The 17,147-nt window shown below is 64.5% G+C and overlaps 1 protein-coding gene across 1 annotated transcript; it reads left to right on the top strand.

Annotated features, from left to right (window-relative positions):
- The first annotated feature begins 453 nt into the window (after nucleotides 1-453).
- On the top strand, nucleotides 454-11,428 carry LOC111144888 (BCL2 interacting protein 3). Its single transcript, XM_022499471.1, has 6 exons — nucleotides 454-607; nucleotides 7,316-7,469; nucleotides 8,001-8,085; nucleotides 9,213-9,319; nucleotides 9,391-9,540; nucleotides 11,030-11,428. Exons 1-6 carry the CDS (start codon nucleotides 562-564, stop codon nucleotides 11,073-11,075), a joined length of 588 nt encoding a protein of 195 aa, XP_022355179.1. The 5' UTR covers nucleotides 454-561; the 3' UTR covers nucleotides 11,076-11,428.
- Nucleotides 11,429-17,147: the final 5,719 nt, after the last annotated feature.

The raw sequence follows: 17,147 nt of genomic DNA, 5'->3' as shown, positions 1-17,147 counted from the left end.
AGGGCGGGTACTCAGCGCATCCGCAGTCCCCAAGCGCCCTGGTCCGTCAGTCCCGCAATCCCCGACCAGGATTCCGCAGACCACGCCCCGCCTGCGGCCCCGTCCCGCCTGCGGCCCCGCCCCGCGCAGGGCGACCGCCGCACCACCTCAGTCCCCGCCCCCCATCGCGCCTGCGCCCACGCACCCCGCTCCTCAGGCCCCTCACCCCACGCCTCACGCACGCGCGTCCTGTTCCTCAGATCTTGCCCTGCGCACGCGCGCCCCACTCGTCAGCTCCTGTCCCGCGCACGCGCGCTGCGGTCCTTGGGCGAGGCTTCCACCCGCCCTGCGCACGCGTTGCACGCGCCGCACGCGCCCCGCGCGCCCCGCGTTCTCGCGCACGCCCAGGCCCCGCCCCGCGACCAATTGGCTGCGCCGCGGCTCATCCGCCCTTTATCTGCGGTGCGTCCGCCGGCGCGCGTCAGTCGGTCGGGCTCGTTGGCCGAGCGCTCGCGCGTCTTCGGGTCCCGCGTTCCAGCTGCGAACCCCGAGCCGCCGCCGCAGCGCCGTCCGTCCGGCGCCATGTCGCAGAGCGGGACCCCCGGACTGCAGGAGGAGAACTTGCAGGGTGAGGCCGCCGGGCCGGCGGGGGCGGGGGGGCCGCGCCCGGGGCTGCCGGGGGCTCGGGGGCTCGCGGGCCGGGGGGAGGGCGGGCTCCGGGGGCGGGCGGGCCGGACGCAGGGGGGTCCCGGGCGAGCCGAACCTCCGCCCCGGCTGCGGGCAGGCCTCGCGGAGCCCCGCGGGGTCGTGTTTCGCCCGTGCGCCGCCCGAGTGTGCGGGTCGGCAGACGCCGGCGGGTCGGGCCGAGCGGGGCGGCCGCGAGAGCGACCGGCGCTCGCTCCGCCCGCGTGGGGGCTCGGGTCCTGCCGCCGCGCTGCGCCGGAGGGGGAACCGCGTGAGGGTGGGGCGAGGAGGGGCTCCGCGTGCGGCTGGCCCGGGCTCCGCCGGCGCGGGACGTGCTGCCCAGAGGCCGGCGCTGCGAACCCGCGACCGGGGGACGTTCCCAGGCCTCGCGGGGATCCCGCAGACGGCTGGCCGCGGCCCCGGCCGGCCCCCTGGGTCTGCAGACCCTCCTGCTCACGGGAGCACAGGCCCGGCCCGGCCCGCTCGCCCCCAGCCGGGTAGGCGGCCTCGGCCGCTGGCGTCCTGCCTCCGGGTGGCTCCCGGGCCGTTGCCCTGCGGCCCCGTGCGGAGGTCCCGCCCGCAGCAGCACGCCGGCCCCGACCTTTAAGGTCTCCGAAGCGGGCGGTCAGCGCACGCGAGAGCGTTGGGGAAGGGCCGTGCAGAGCTTCGGCGGACTTCGCGGCGCCGCGGGCTGCTGCCCCGGGCGGAACGTCCCAGCGGGCCCCGACGGCTCTCGGGTCCTGGGCGAGGCTTCACGGGGCGGGACGGAGGCTCGCGGCGCAGCACGTCCCCGGAGTGTGCGGCCGCCGCTTCCTTGCCGCCGGCGGTTTGCTTCGGGACCGGCCCGCGGACCGGGGGTTTCAGTTCTGCCCCTTCTGGGAGGCCCTGCAGAGCCGCTAGGACCCCGAGCGCCGGCCTTCCCAGTGGCCGGGCTGCCCCGTCCGCGGCGCTGCTGGGCGCGCAGCTGAGGTGGAGTCTCCGCGGGTCCGGGCCTCCCGAGGGGCTCTGCCCCGCTCCGCGGCGGACCCCCGTGCTGAGTCATGGGCGGCGCTGAGCTGCCAGCGTCTGGGCTAAAAGTGCGTTTCTGTGCTGCTTATTCTGTAACAAGGCGGTCACACGCGGCCTGGAAGCCCGGGTTGAGGCTTCTCCGGGCCCGGTCCGGGGCGTACGTGCTGCGGGGCACTGGCCCGCCGGCCGCGGTGGGTGGAGTCACTCGCCTCACGTCACGTGGGGCCGCACAGCTGCCCGGAGGAATGGGAATCCAGGCCTGGTTCCTGGCCGAGCCGGTGCTTGCCCCTGCCTGTCCTGGCGGTATGACCTCTGGTTATGTTTGGAGCAGGGACTGCGCCGGCCTGGTGAGCCCACGCGCCGCAGAACTGTGATTTCTGCCCACGATCGTTCTGCTTGAAGCCCTTGTCCAGCGGGACCGGTCAGTGCCTGCCCCAGGCCCCGGGGGAGAGGAGCTCGCTGTGCTGATGGTGACGGCGTCATGGGGAGGGGGTTGCCTCACTGACTGCCCAGGGGACGCTGGACGCGAAGCTGAGCTGCTCATGCGCGCGTGGCTTCGGGGAGGGGAAGCCCCCCCCACCCCGCGCCCCCGTGCTCTGCAGCCAGCCCCACGGCCGCTCGGGCGAGCAGCCCACTGTGGCCACAGGTGTCTGAGGAGGAAAAGCTGATTTTTTTTGAAGGGAAATTGTAGTATTGTGAAGTTCGACAGCGAAGGGGTTTCAGCCCCTGGATCCTGGCCCATCCCCCACATGTCACAGATGGTCACCGTGAGAGGCCCCGAGGCCGAGTGGAAAAGAGGGCAGGCGACCCCAAGTCGAGGGAGAGGGGCCCGAGGGAAGGGCGGTGGGGTGCTGGGAGCCGGAGTGACGACAGCCCAGACAGCCGGGAGCTGCCGCCCTTCCTGGGGAGGAAACGGGGGCTTATCCCGAGGGCTCCAGCCAAGTCCGTTCTTCAGTGCAGAGTAGACGGGCCTGGCAGGTCTCATTCCCGTCTCCCCTAACCCGAGAAGCCTTTGTCTGTTACTTATTTTCTGGAACACGGTTTTATGACGGAAACAGTGGTCGTGTTTACAGAGCGCTTTGAGAACCTGCCGTTTCCTAAATAAAACGCGCCTCTCCCAGGAGGAAGCCTGCTCTGCCCTGCCGTGTCCAGCTCCCCTGTGTGAGGACTGCGTCCCACCGTCCCGAAAGTTACTGGGGTGCCTGCCGCTCCCCTCGTCCGAGCTCTCCCACCCTGGCTGCCCAGCGTCTCCGTTACAACTTGAGCAAAACGTTCGTGTGCTGGTTCTGCCTCCGCGTTCCAGACCAGCCTCCGGAGTGCTGGCTGGGGCTTCTGGAGAGCCTCGGGGCTTCCCACAGCTGCCAGGGCCACGCCGTGGGGTGGCCTTCCTCGTGGGCTCCACCTTGGTGGCCGGAAACACTTGCCCTGGGTCGTGGAGTAGGGCAGTGGGGCTAGGGGTGTCTTCCTGTGTCACAGGAGAGGCAGGAGCTGTGCTGGGCACCCCGTCTCTAGCTTGTGGGGAGACGGGACGTGGGCTCGCTGTGTGCGCCGGCGTCCTGTTAGCGACGTGTGTGTTGGGGAGACGGCAAGGAGGGGCCGTGCAGTTGGGGGGCCGGCCTGCCTAGGCCGGTAACACCATGGTCTGTTTTTTTTTTGATTATGCCGAGTTAGTTGATCCGTTGTGATTCTGAGGTCGTGAAGCTGCCTTAATCCCCGCGTTTCTTGCTCACAGGTGAGTGATCTTAACACCTGGGTGACGTGGGTGGCGGGGTAGCCCGCCCCGTCCCTGGCCCCGTGCTGTGCTTCCTGCCCAGTTGTCCAGGTTAATAATAAAACGCTCGTCCTGGTAAATCATTCTTGGAATACGGCTTTTGGACTCCAAGGCATGGACAGTCCAGCACGGGCCTTTTTGCTTTCTCAGGTGCTTCGGGCTTTCCGGGACGCGCTTGTAAAAACAGGAGTTTGTCTCATGGGAGTCTTCAGTTGGTCCTTGTGTAGCAACACAAAAAGCACGTCCGTGCATCTCATGGTGTTACGCGTTCGTTATGTGTGTTTATTTTTTTACATCTGGAAGACTTGGTTTGTAAGTAACGTCCGCGCCCACCACGTAGTGTGACCGCAGCGCCGGGACCAGGAGTCGCGAACTCCTCCGGCGGAGCCGGCGCGGCCTCCAGTTGTGTCGGCTGGAAAATGTTCGTCTGTGACCTTTCTCCCTCTTTGTGGCACTGGGCCCCCCAAACCCTTGGAATTTGAGTGATCTTAGTGGCTTATCGATAAAGGGCCCTGACCGTGAGGTGCTGCTTTGGAACACAGCGTGTGGTGGTGCGGTGGCTCGGTGGGGCCGTGGTTGCCCCCCGGGGTGGGATCAGAGGGTGGACACCCCCCTCCAGGGATGGCGGGGGCTGCAGATGGGTTAGACGACATGCAGCGAGGTTCAGAGACACTGCATTGGACGAGCCGACTGCGGGAGCGTGGCCCCCCCTTCCTCGTACCCAGCGCGGGGGTCTTTCTGGCGGGCGTACCTGAGCTCTGTCCTGCCCGATAACTGGGTAAAGGGAAGTAAAGTGGCTTCCTGAGTCCGTGAGTTGCTTAGGCAGTGACTGCACCTGGGCCGGGCGTCGTCGGAGCCCCGAGCTTGGGGTCTGCAGCGGGTGCATGAGGAGCGGGACGAGCCCGTGTCGGCTGCTCTGCCCGAGAATCCGTCTCTGGCTTGTGTGTGTTGGGGGGGGGGGGACTGACAACGCCCGCGCCCTCCCCACCCCGGTCGTGTCAGAAGTGATGTCCCCTCTCAGACTCGGTTGACCTCACGCAGCACAGGCTGCCTGCGCGCACCGTCGCCTAGCGGAGTGAGCCGGGCCAGGCCTGGCATCTGCGTGGCGGGGAAGGAGCCGCGGAGGACGGAACTGGCCCGGGCTGGTCTGCCAGTCCCCCGAGGGGCTCCAGGGCGGGACTCCCACTCCAGAGCTTTCTTCACGACGCGTCGGGGTCAGGAGGCACGGAGCTCCATTGGACGCGTGGTCGCCGGGGTGTGTGGAATGGCCTGGAGTCACCGCAGCTCCTGGGGATGGCTGGCTGCGGCCCTGCCCTGCCTCCTCGTGCCTTAGGGACCTGCTGGTGTGGGCCAGGCCAGCCTGAAGCAGTTGAGCGAGAGAGAGACAAGGTCGCACGTCACTGGAAAGCTTGTGTGGTCTTTGTTAGCGAGCTGGGTGCCGGGGTCTTTGCCGTTTTCTGATGCAGGTGACCTGTTCACTGCCACGGGCAGGTTGGGATTCCGGAGAGCTGCCTGTTGGGCTCCCTGGGCAGCTGGAGGCCTGCTGGTGCCTCCGTGCACACGCCAGAGGGGAGCGGGTGGGGCCCGGCGAGCGCACGATGGGTGGGTCTGTGCTGTCGCGGGTCCCGGTGCCGGTGCTGAAGTTACCTGCGAATGTGGCTCACGGCGGGTCTCTGGTCCCTGCGTTTCTGTCTTCTGGGGTCAGCCTTCACCCTGCCCATACTGTCCCGTCCTCCATAGGCCACCAGAGTGGCCTCTAACAGATGGTGCTGGAGACACACAGACCCGTGACACAGTAGAGACACTAACCGTCTTGGGCTCAGAAACGGGCCCAGCACGTGGCCAGTCTGACTCCTGGCAGAGGAAGTAGCGCGGCCGGGGGCAGCGAGGCCGTCTGGTCAGCGAGTGGCGCGGAGCAGCTGTTCGCCCGCAGGGACGACCTCCCCCACTGGGGACCACGTGCACAGCCGGAAGCCGGGCTCGGTAAACACCAGCCGGGTCTCCAGGCCTCCAGCGTAGGAAGAGATTGAAACTTTGAATTAAAAGCAAAGACTTAAACGTTGGAAAGAACGGGACATTGAACCTGAAAACACAGGTCGCGGGGGACATTGTTGTGCATGTTTGGGTGCAGAAAGGCTCGTATCTTACATGTGAATCTCCCACAGGAAGAGTAAGAGGTTTTTGAACCACTAATTTATCTCCTTTTTTTTCAGAGAGAGCGAGCGAGCGTGGAGGGGCGGGGGGCGGGGGAGTCTCAGGCAGAGCCCTGCAGAGCGCGGAGCCTGACAGAGGTCTCGACCTAAGGACCCCAAGATCATGACCTGAGCCCAGACCAGGAGTCAGGAGTCCGACGCAACTGACTGAGCCACCCAGGTGCCCGTGAGCAGCTCATTTAAAAAGATGCTGTCCGAGCGGCCAGTGAGCACGGAGAAGATGGCCGGTTCCATTCGGGGTCAGAGAAACGTCAAAGGAGCCGCACAGGACACGGTCCCAGAACGGCCGAACATGAAGACTGGTTTATTGGGAGGACCAGGTCTTTCCCAGGACCCCTGAACGTGCATGCGCTGCTGCTGGCCGCGGGCCTGCCCCGGGTCCGTGTGGACAGAAGCGAGTGTGTGGCTGCCACAAAACGTGAGCAGTATGGGGGCGCTGAGGTGGCCCAGTCGTCTAGGGGACTGACTCTTGGCTTCAGCTCAGGTCGCGACCAGGGTCCCTCCCGGTGCGCACTCGCTCGCTCTCTCCTCGCACACAAGCCAGGCCTGAAACACGCAGTTACAGCAGGACTCGCGGCCGCAGACCTAACGGGTGGACGGTGTGTGGTGGAGCAGCAGGTGCTCGTGAACCACAGCAGCGTGCGGGGTGCTCAGCCGCCAGCGCTCGGTGGCCCCCACGTCCCCCAGGCATTGCTGTCGGGTCCACCTCACCTCCCCGGCGGGGCCGAGCCTGCTGCTTGCCGTGCTTCCAGGACGTGTGTGTGGGGCTCGCAGCCGCCCTTCCCCGGGCTGGGGCTGCTCCTGGGCTCTGCCAGCTGTCGGCTTCCCCAGACATGGGCTGCAGCTGCGCAGCCTGTACTTGCCGCCCGGGACGGCGGTGCTGACGTGTCGGTCCCTCTGTGACGTGCTGTGCCTGGGACGGTGCTGAGGTCGGAGAGAACTTCATGGAAGTGCAGCCACGGGGTGGCCACAGACCAGCCTTGCCGAAGACCGTGGCTCGTGTCAGGCGTGGGGGTGGGCCAGGGGTGGCAGGTTCTCCAGTTTGGGCTAGCGGCCGATCGGCGCCGAGACCGCTCTGTTCCTGCAGAATGTGGAGCGCGGCCGCGCGGGATGTTCACTTTCCTGCGGTCATTCCTAGTCGGAGAAGGCAGACTCCTTCCTGCAAAGACGGGGCTATCGGAGCTCGTCGGGGATGGCTTGCCCTGGTCAGTCACGTTCGGGGGAACCTGCCTTGGTGCTAAGCGGAGTATGTTCTCTGGCTCTGAGGGGAGTGAGCACAGACCAGCAGTCCGGGGTTCGTGGGGCGTCAGGACGCGAATGCGATGCTGCTGTGGAACGACGTGGCGCGGGGATCGTGCAGACCCTCAGAGAACTTCAGTCTCTTAAGCGCTCGTCGAGCCCTTTGTCTTAAAGTTGAGCGGACAGAAAGCATCACGGTCTGTTGGCCTCCGCTGGCCCAGTGGGTGGCCAGGCACCTGCCCCGCGTCTGGGGGTGGCAGGAGACTGGCCGGTGCGTGTCCTGGGGCGCTGGGGTGCACCTGCGGGAGGTGGGCGCCAGGCGTGCGTGTCGGTGTGTTTCAAGGCGTCCGGCTGCGGCGACGCTAGGACGGGGCTCCACAGTGGGCAGCAGATCCCACCGGGCCCTTCTGTGTCTCGCCAGGCTCCTGGGTGGAACTGCACTTCAGCAACGGGAACGGGAGCGGCAGCGGCGTCCCGGCCTCCGTGTCTGTGTATAACGGCGACCTGGAAAAAATACTGCTGGACGCCCAGCACGAGTCTGGACGGAGTAGCTCGAAGAGCTCCCACTGCGACAGGTGGGTGTGAAGGGGCCCGTCTGCGCGTGCGGGTTTACCCCCAGCACAGGCCGCGTCCCGGAGTGGCCTCCCCACCCCTGCCTGCATTGCTGGAGCCTTGCCCTCCGCCGGGAAGGATGGGGTCTGGCCTGTGGAGGGACCGCGGTAAAGCTTGGGGCCTGGGGGGTGGCCAGCACGCACCCAGTGCCCCCGGCGTGTCCTGGCTCCGTCAGCTTGGTCCCTGCGGGCTGCCGTGTGTTAGCAGGGCCGAGTCAGAAAGCAAAGGTCGGGCCCGCGGGCTGTGCCGCAGAGCACAGACCCGGTGAGAAGGCTGCAGGCGCGCTGCACCGTGGGTGGTGTCGGCCCGGCTCCCTGCCGCCTGCCGAGCTCAGCCCAAGGGGACCGGGGACAGTGGGAGGGGAGACCTGGGGGTCGGGGCGGCGCTTCCTCCTTTCAGAGGAGACAGGGCCAGGCGTGCGGGGGGCGTGGCTTCTCGTAACAGAAACCGTGCTAACATCCGGGTTTCTCTGTCCTCCCCCTGCGCCCCCCAAGCCCGCCTCGCTCTCAGACCCCGCAGGACACCGCCCGCGCTTCGGAACTCGACACGCACAGCGTCGGCGAGAAGAACAGCTCTCAGGTGGGCGGCGCGGGCAGGGGCGCGGAGCAGAGAGCGGTGTTCCCGGGGCGCGGGGCTCTTGCCTTTCCTACAGCTGCGGTGGGGGCGTCCCCACACTCGGTCTCCCGCTGAGCTGGCCGGAGCAGGTGTCGTGGGGCCTCCACTGCCCTCAGCTGCACCCGAGGACACACGAGGAGCGCGGGCGGCTTCCTCAGGCCCGGAGCCCGGCCAGACCCACGGGGCTGGCAGGGGGGGCCCTGGGGCCACTCAGCGTTGGCGCTCTGCGCGGCTGGCAGTCGGGTTGGCCCTGCCGCGCCGAGCGGTTCCTTCGCTGTTCCGTGTCAGGAGCAGGCGGGCCAGTTCGGGTGAGGCCCCTGCGCGCACCTGCGGTGCGTCTGGGTCTGACGTGCGGGGCGGGGCTGCGTCCGGCTGCCCGGGAGACGGTCTCGGGGAACGCGGGCCCTGGTCCCCTCGGACTGCCGCCCTGGCGCGCGGTGGGGTGTGGGGGAAGCATCCTCTGGGCGTTCTCAGTGGTGGTCACGAACAGTGGACCTTCCCTGTGTTGATTCCAAAATCGCTTAGGAAGCGGGGTCTTGTGACCAGTACCACTGAGGCCCTTGATCCCGTGGGGTCCCCCTGCCGGGCCTCCCTCCCACCCAGGCTTCGTTCCTCCCGGGTCCCCCAGGTGGTGGTCTCGCAGCTGGCTGGGTTTGCTCCTGCGTCCCAGTGTGGCCAGAGTTGGAAGCAGTGGTGTTGCCGACTTGAGGAGGAATTACAGACTCAGGTTCAGAGTTTTTTAAAAGCAAAAAACCAGAAAGCCTCCTGTCGTTAGTGTTTGGCCTTACGTATCGCGGGTGTGTGAGGTTTTGGTTCTTTCCCTCCCCCTGAGCGAAACTGCCCTTTCAAAGACCGCGGCGCGCGGCCCTGGGTCGCCCCAGCCGTGTGGGCCGTGGAGCACTTGGATTTTCTCCTCGGGAAACCTGCCCCGCGGTTGGCGTGGGCGTGTGGACGCCGTCGTCCCCCTGCGCCCTGTTCCTCAGGAGCCCGCGTCTGCTGCCCCGTGTCTGTCTGGAACGGGGGGACGCGCGGCGCGGGGCACGGCGGGGCCGGGCGGCGCTAAGTGGCGGTGCACGTTGATTCTCTCGTAGTCGGAGGAAGATTATATGGAGAGAAGGAAGGAAGTCGAGAGCATCTTGAAGAAGAACTCGGACTGGATCTGGGACTGGTCGAGTCGGCCAGAAAACATCCCCCCCAAGTGAGTGTGTGCGATGGTGCGGGGGCGTCCCGGGCACGGGGCTGGGGGCTCACTGCGTGTCCCCCTCCCAGGGAGCTGCTGTTCAAGCACCCGAAGCGCACGGCCACGCTCAGCATGAGGAACACGAGCGTCATGAAGAAGGGGGGCATCTTCTCGGCGGAGTTCCTGAAGGTCTTCCTCCCGTCCCTGCTGCTCTCTCATCTGCTGGCCATCGGGTTGGGGTGAGTGAGGCTGTGCGGGGCTGCCTCCGTGTGGTCCTGAGGGCAGGGGATCTGGAAACCTGTCCTCCAGGTGCAGATCGTCAGTCCGCTTCCGTAACGTGAGGCCCGGATTGCGGGCCCAGACCCGGGAAGGGCCCCAGCCCCCGCGCTCCTGGCCCTGCTGTGGGGGTGGCCCCGATGGAGCCCTGAGCGTGTGTCTGCCTGGTGCCTCCTTGACCGTCCCGTGTCTGTGGACTCCGCCACACTCGTTCCGTTCTCGCACCACGTGGACGGACGCTGCACGGACACGCTGAGCTGTCCCTCGCTGCAGCTGGCCGGCCCGGGAGCCGCCCCACATCCACAGCGCAGCCGTGCTCCGCAGCAGGGGAGCGAGCCCCGCTTGGCTCTGGTGTCTCGCGCCGCGGGCCGGGCTCCCCTCCAGCCTCTGTCTTGGGGTGCCGCGGCGTTCAGTGCATGCAGCTGGCCGGACAGACTGGACGGTCGCCGTGAGCGTCTGATGGAGGCTGGCCTCCCGGGCCCCAGGGAGATGGGACGAGACAGGCCTGGAAGCACCGTCCCCCTATTTTCCCAGATCCTGGGGATGGGGCGCAAGAGACCTGGGGTGTTTGAAGTCTTAGGGCAGGTGGGCGCTTCCTGGTCTTGGCAGGTTCCGTCTCGCCCGCCAGCTCTGTGGGAAGCAAGCACAGGGCTGCCTTCCCCGTGCTCCCTTCAGAGCCCCATACCCTCGTTCTGGGAACTGTGCCTGGGACATGGCTTCCCAGTGGGCCAGAGGCTCCTGGACGTCAGTGTCCAACGTGAAGCCCTCCCCCTCCTGGGCCAGACCGTGCCCCCTTCCGGCTCGGAGCTCTGGCTCTCAGCACGGCCCCGCCGGCGTCATCCTGGCCCACGTGTCTCAGATCCGGGCTCGGTTTTCTCCAGGGCTAGCAGGTTAGGCTCTGTGGAAGCAGGGCCCAGGGCTCGTTCAGTCCCTGGCTTGGGCCTTCGTTTCAGGGTAAGTCCCTGCGGCCCGCTGCCACGCGCCGTCCCTGCCCCTCTCTGCTTCTGCCAGGCTCGTGGAGCTTCTGGTGCCCGAAGTCCAGCCTCCCGTTCCTCTGAGGCGGCTCCCGGCAGGACCTGGGGCTCTCTGCCCGCGGGTGCAGTGGGTGGTGACGCCCCGTGGGTGGCTCCCCAGCAGCGTGTCACTGTGTGAACTTAGAGACCGACCACGACGGCCTTTCTGTGGCTGGCTAGTGACCGCCTCTGTATGGGGACCGAGCGCATCCGTGCGAGAGCACAGCTGGCCGTTTTCCGAGGTGGATGTAAAAACGGGACCCTAACCCTGACGCGCTCACCTGGCGAGAGACCCTTACGGAGAGATTCAGCACCAGCTTCTTAGTAGAGATCGAGGGTAGCCGGTCTTCACGGCCGGAGCTCTAGGCCGCCCGCGCACCCAGTCTCCGCCGGGAGAGCCGTGGGCCCTGTGCTAACTGCTGTTGCTTTCTCTGTGAAGGATCTACATCGGGAGGCGCCTGACCACTTCCACCAGCACCTTCTGATGAAGACTTGGAAGCTGGCCTTTGTCCCGTAGTGGGGGGTCGGCGCTGTGAGCTGAAGAGCCGCTTGGGGCCGAGTGGAGCCTCTCGATGCGGCCGGATGGTCTGCGGACCGTGTGCTCCTCGTCCGCTAGAACGAAGGACAAGACAAACACCCCCACACGCTAAGCTGTAATCAAACCTACGGGATCAGTTACTGCGCACGTGCTGCTGAGGGACGCCTGTAGTAGTTGGGTAGTGAGTTTTGTTCGGATACCCTTAGTAGCCGAGTGTAAGTAATTCCAACACACTAGATACGACGTGTAGTATTTTAACAAAATTACCTGTATCCAGTTACTCAGTTAAAATACTTTATATTTGAGAAGAATGAATAATGTTTATTAAAATAAGAATGAATGTTTATTAAAATGACTACATATGGGGTTTGTCCCGAGTGAATACTGTGGCCTTACACTCACACGGTGTAGGAAGTGCTGGGTGTGAGTGGGCAGGTTGTCTCCGCTGCAGACTCCGCCGACCGCCACGCAGCGGGGTCCGAGGAGCGGACGCCTACTCCTGCGTCCGCCTCCGACACGAAGCCGCGGGCCCTGCAGCCACCCAGGACAGTCGTCGTCTGTCTTGGGCACCTGCTCACGTCTTCCTCCCTTAGCGCCTGGATTGCTGACTCGAGTCCTTCTCTTTGTGTTCGGTTTCTCCTAGAATCCGCTTCGTTCTAAGCAGACCTCTGTCCAGAAGAGACTGGAAATAGAAAAAAATAAATCTCGGCCAAATCCTTCAGAGATGACTGTGATCATGTATGGTTTAAATGAAATGTTTAAAAAAAAAAAAAAATAAAAAAATAAAGGTCAGAAAGTTTTCTGATTAAACCAGGCGTCCGCCCCGCTGTCCCGTTACCTTCCTGAGGCGTGACCTCCGCAAGGCTGCCTCCTGGGCCCATGTCCCCATGTGTATCTGTTCTGCATTTCCACCCTCAGCTCAGTTGTGTTAAACAAGATTTTCGTTTTTAACGTTTCTGCTTACATTTACCCTGGACCAGCCGTGGACCGCCGCCTCACCGGGAGAATCGTTCATGTGACTTCTCCAGAAAAGGTGAACCCCCAGTCACGGGGACGTGCTCTGGCCCAGCCAGTTCCTGTGACACAGCGGATGGATTTGCCTCTCGCTGGACACGGGGGCTCGTCGTTCCGCTGCTGGGGTCCGGAGCGCCCACCCGTGGGGGCCGCAGCCAGCAGGGCCGCGCGAGGGCCCCTCGTCTTCAGGATTGGGCACTACCCCGTGGCTTTCCCGAGCCATCGCCTGGGCGCCTGGGGGCCCTCTGCAAGGCAGTCCTTAATCCCCGTCTCAGTGGCACTGAGCAGTGAGCAGAACTGGGTAGAAGGCCTCCAGGGCTGTTGGGAAAGTGCTTTTCTGAGTGACCTGGGAATTGAGCCTTGGGCTTTCTGGAGGCCCTTCCCACTCAGTGTGAGGGTGGACACTGGACTCCTTGAAGCACTGTATTTGTGTGGGTGTGTGTGGGTGTCCTCGCGTTTGGGATAATCGCGCTGTAGGCCTTGGGGTCTTGCAGGTGGCCCTTTGTACTTGCCACTGTGCTGAGTAGCAAGTGCATGTGCTCAGACTGTGTTAAGGAATCCGGACACGGAGCTGGTCCTGAACGCAGCTTCTGGTCCCGACACCTGCAGGCTCCAGTGGGGCGCTGGGGCGCGGGGAGCACAGGCGGATCTGGCTCTGGAGAGAGACCAGGCACCTGGAAAGCCACCTGCTCCTTCCTTCTGACCTGTGACCCACTCGTAGGAATCTGTCCTGAAGATGAACCTCTGGAGGCCCGATACCCTTCGGGAACGTGTCCAGTAACACATGCCACGTAGCGGCTCAGTGCGGGTGCGCAGCTGGCCCGGTACACGTGCCATGGGGCTCCCGTGCTGGAGCCCAGTGTGGCTTCTCAGAATGACCAAGAGGTTTCAAGAAACGGGGCTTTCTGGGGTGTAGGTTCTCCAAGACACGGGCACTGGAGTTGGTGGCTGGCAGCTAGAGCATGGCCGCCACGTTTCGACTGGTCGGTCTCCCTGCCTGATTTCCCTTCCGGGGACCGGCCTGCTCGGGTGGCGGGAGGCGGGGGCAGTGCTCTGGGCCAGCTGCGCTCCCAGGGACTCTGAGTGCCTCGGGGAGAGGCTGCCTGGGGAGGGCGGCCCAGCTTGGACATGGGCCTTCTGGCATCAGACGAGCTGCCCAGTGGATACTAACCATGGAGGAGAGAGGAGCTGGACCCAAGCTGCAGCCTGGTGAACAAAAAGCATTTGAAAGAAAACATATGGCGTCTGTTGTTTGTGCAAAACCGCATGGAAGAAAATAGAACTCACTTGGGAAAAAGGACAGACGGATCTAGAAGTGCAGGAGACCGGCTGCTGCTGGGGGTGGGGTGCTGGCGGGTGGGTAGGGGGAGTGGGGCAAGAAGGAAGGCTTAATGCCTTTTCCGTGACTCAGAACCTGAGCGATGCTTCTCAGCCAGAATCCGTACCTAAAACCAACATTCTCGATGGGATTCAAAATGGAACGCCAAGAGGGACACTCGACTCTTAAAGGAGGCTGCCCTGGCGGGGTGGGGGAGGTGGACCCGCAGACGCACAGAGTGGCCAGGAAGGGGTGGGTCGTAGCCGGTGGGGGATGCGAACGGGGCACCTGGAGCCGCTCATGGTCCTAAGCCACGGCCATCCACGCGAGTGTGCAGGAAACCCGTATCTAGCTTTGTGCAAAGGGCTTGATGGCCATCAGCGGCGGTGGGCCGGCCGTTGTCTGGGCCGGGAGTCAGGAAGGGCTCAAAGCCAGCACAGAGGACGGAAGCCAAAGTGGAGGAACCCAGATGTGGGACAACCGAGGCACAAGCTACAGCAGTAATGGACGTTGACCCAAGACTGGTGGGCGTGCCCGGGTCCACACCGACAGCAGAGGTGGGAGAAAGGCACCGTTCTCCCTCAGGACTGCAGCTCCACGCAGAAGGGCTGACGGGAGGACTGGCCAGCAGGCGAGCAGCTGCCCAGCCCGTGAGGGCTGCAGTGAGTGGGCAAAGGTGTGAAGACGGCAGGATGTCTTCCCCCGGAGAGTCCTCACAAAACGGGAACTCTCAGCGTGACGGCGAGGAAGCCTCGTGCGGCCGGAAGCCACCCACGCACACACGGTCAGCACCCTCGAGAGGGGCGGCCGGAGCCCGGGGCTGGGGAGTCTGGACCCTGTGCTGCCGCCCAGTGTGACGTGGGCCGCTGGCTGGCTCTGCGGGTGGAGAGTTCAAGCCCCCACGGGGCACAGAGATGACGTTCACGTCTCGGGGTGCCTGGGGGGCTCCGTCGGTGAAGCTTCCAGCTCTTGATTTCGGCTCAGGTCATGATGTCAGGGTTGTGAGATGGAGCCCCGCGTGGGGCTCTGCGCTCCGCGGGGCGTCTGCTGGAGAGTCTCCCTCTCCCACTGCCCTTGCCTGCACGCCCTTTAAAGTATTTTTTAAAAGATTTTATTTATTTGAGTGGGCACAAGTGAGGGAAGGGGCAGAGGGAGAGGGAGAAGCAGGCTCCCCAGGGAGCAGGGAACCCGACATGAGGCTTAATCCCACCCAGGACCTGAGCCAAAGACACGCTTAACCAACCGAGCCACCCAGGCGCCCCTGAAATGAATCCTTAAAATAAGATAAAATCTTTAGAAAAACTGTTAAAAACACCCAACAATGAATTTAAGACCATGGGCAGTGACCTCCCTGACCCTGATCTTGGGGATGGGTTTTTGGATTTGAGACCAATGCAAAAGCAACAAAAGCAAAAATAAACCAGGGGGACTAGAGCAAGCGGAGAAGCTGGTGCTCGCCCCGGGGGGCCGCGGGCATGACGGAGCAGCAACCTGCGGAGGACAGAATGTCTGCACATCGCGTGTCTGAGGGAGCTGACCTTCAGAACAAGCCCCACGCCCTCCTCTGACCCGTCGCTTGGGTTAAAAACGGGCAGAAGACACGAGCAGACCCTTCTCCCGAGCGGACGTGCAGACGGCCAGCAGACACGGGAAGCCGCGCTCCACGTCGCGGCCATCAGGCAGACGCACATCCGAACCGCAGTGAGCGCGGCCTCGCGCCTGTCACAAGGCTAACATCAGAACAGCAGGTGCTGGCAAGGGTGTGGGGAGAGGGCGCCCTCGGGCCGGCCGGCGGGGTGCGAGCTGCCGCGGCCGCTGCGCACAGCGGAGGCTCCTCCGGCCGGTGAAGACCGCTGCCTGTGCGCGGGAGCCAGCAGAGCACTGATCGGACGCTACACCCCGCCCTGGTTCCTAGCGCTGCGTCCCACAGCCCAAATTGGGAGACAACCTAAGTGTTCACCTTAAACGGGTGAAATGTGCGCTCCCTGTCTCGCACACACACGAATACTACGTACCACAAAACAGCAGGAAATCTTGCCATTTCCTTCATTTCCAACGTGGCGGACCCCGATGCCGGACGCTGAGTGAACGAAGTCCGGCACCGCCCGAGCTCACTGGCCTGTGGATCTTTCGTTTTTAAGATGTTATTTGAGAGGCAGAGCGCACGAGCACGGGGAGGGGCAGGGGGAGAAGCAGACCCTGCTGAGCGGAGAGCCCACCGTGGGGCTCCCTCCCAGGGCCCTGAGATCATGACCTGAGCCGAAGCAGACGCTTCACAGACGGAGCCCCGGGCGCGCCCCCACGTGGGATCTAAAACCAAAGCGAACCAACCATCAAGCTCACGGACACAGGAGGGGGCTGGTGGCCGCCAGAGCTGAGTCGGGCCGGCAGAAACGGGCGGAAGGAATGAAAAGGCACCGCTGTCCGGCTGTACACCCAAGCCGGGGACGGAAGTCGGGGCGTGGGGACTACAGGTAGTAACAGCACCTGGAAGCTGCGACGGGAGCAGCTGAGAGGTTCTCGTCACAGGAAACGGGGTTCTGTGAGCGTCAGGGCACCGACACCGGCCGGAGTCACTGTGGTGCTCACTCCCCAGCGTCAGCAGACAGTGACCACGTCTCCCTGAAACTGGTCTCTGTTCCCTGTACCTCGATTGAAAAAAAAAAGGAACTCACCTTTCTAACAAGAACCATAGAATTACACTGCGTTAAAATACTTCGATTTCAGAGAACGTACTTGTCCAATGAAAGTTCTTGGAATAACGACAAATTCCTGCTCCTCACCCCCACGGAACACACATTTTCAAAGATGTCTTGAGATCTGCAGAGACACTGACCATGACCTCTGGGGCAGACGAGTGGACAGTCTCAGTGCCTCTCAGAGGTGCACCTGACAGCCTGGGGAGGGTGTGAGGCTGCGAGGGAGCCCCCCATGGGGGGCAGGGCCCTCCCCACACCTCTGGACCCGCTGTGCTCCAGCGGCCGCCTGCATAGCCATGGACCCCGGCCAGGAGCAGGCTGTCGGCAGTGCCCCCAGGGTGCCGGCGACGCGCCCCGGAGTGTGCGGCCCGGAGGGGATCTCCCACAGAACGCATGTGCAGATCCGCGCAGGTACGGGGCTCTGTCGGGACTTACCGGGTACGGGGTCATCAGAGAAACCGTGGTGTCACTAGCTCTCGCCATCCTCGACGGCACGGAGCCGAGGATGAACGCGGGCCTGTGTTTGGGGGAGAAGTGCCACCTGAGGCAGGACAGGAAGACGGGCCGGGTGGTCCCACGCGGTGGAAGCCCAGACTCCCAGCCAAGGGGGCAGCCGCCTGCCCTGGACACCCGGTGCTGGGACGCCACCGGCATTCACGCTCTGAGGACAGGGACACGCTGCCGGACGAGGTGCACATGGGGCCAGCGGACGCCAGGCCCAGCGGACCCCCCTCCACACATTCTTCTGCTCGTCGCTCCGGGGCCACAGCTCCACAGTGAGCACGCGCTCCGCATCTTGTACGCACCCGCCCCTCGCCAGCTCTTGGGGGGCTGCAGTGTGGGGCCCAGAGGCCCAGCGAGCAAGCCAGAGCCTCCCACTATGACCATGTGCCACCGGGTATCCACCTGGACCCCCAGCGGACTGGTGTGGGGGAACCGCTGGCCGAGGGGAAGGGGTGCGCACCATCAGGATCCACGCCCAGGCCGG

Source organism: Enhydra lutris, unplaced genomic scaffold (genome assembly GCF_002288905.1).
Source record: "Enhydra lutris kenyoni isolate GAN:26980312 unplaced genomic scaffold, ASM228890v2 scaffoldscaffold12, whole genome shotgun sequence".
NCBI classification, from domain to species: domain Eukaryota; kingdom Metazoa; phylum Chordata; class Mammalia; order Carnivora; family Mustelidae; genus Enhydra; species Enhydra lutris.
The sequence above is the reverse complement of the archived record's forward strand: the minus strand, read 5'-3'. Positions and strand labels throughout refer to the sequence as shown.

What these genes read in the sequence shown, in the direction of transcription:
- LOC111144888 (XM_022499471.1), top strand. Translation starts at nt 562, where the DNA reads ATGTCGCAGAGCGGGACCCCCGGACTGCAGGAGGAGAACTTGCAGG. An exon ending in GCAGGAGGAGAACTTGCAGG is followed by an intron (nt 608 to 7,315) that starts GTGAGGCCGCCG and finishes GTGTCTCGCCAG; the next exon opens with GCTCCTGGGTGGAACTGCAC. An exon ending in CCAGAAAACATCCCCCCCAA is followed by an intron (nt 9,320 to 9,390) that starts GTGAGTGTGTGC and finishes TCCCCCTCCCAG; the next exon opens with GGAGCTGCTGTTCAAGCACC.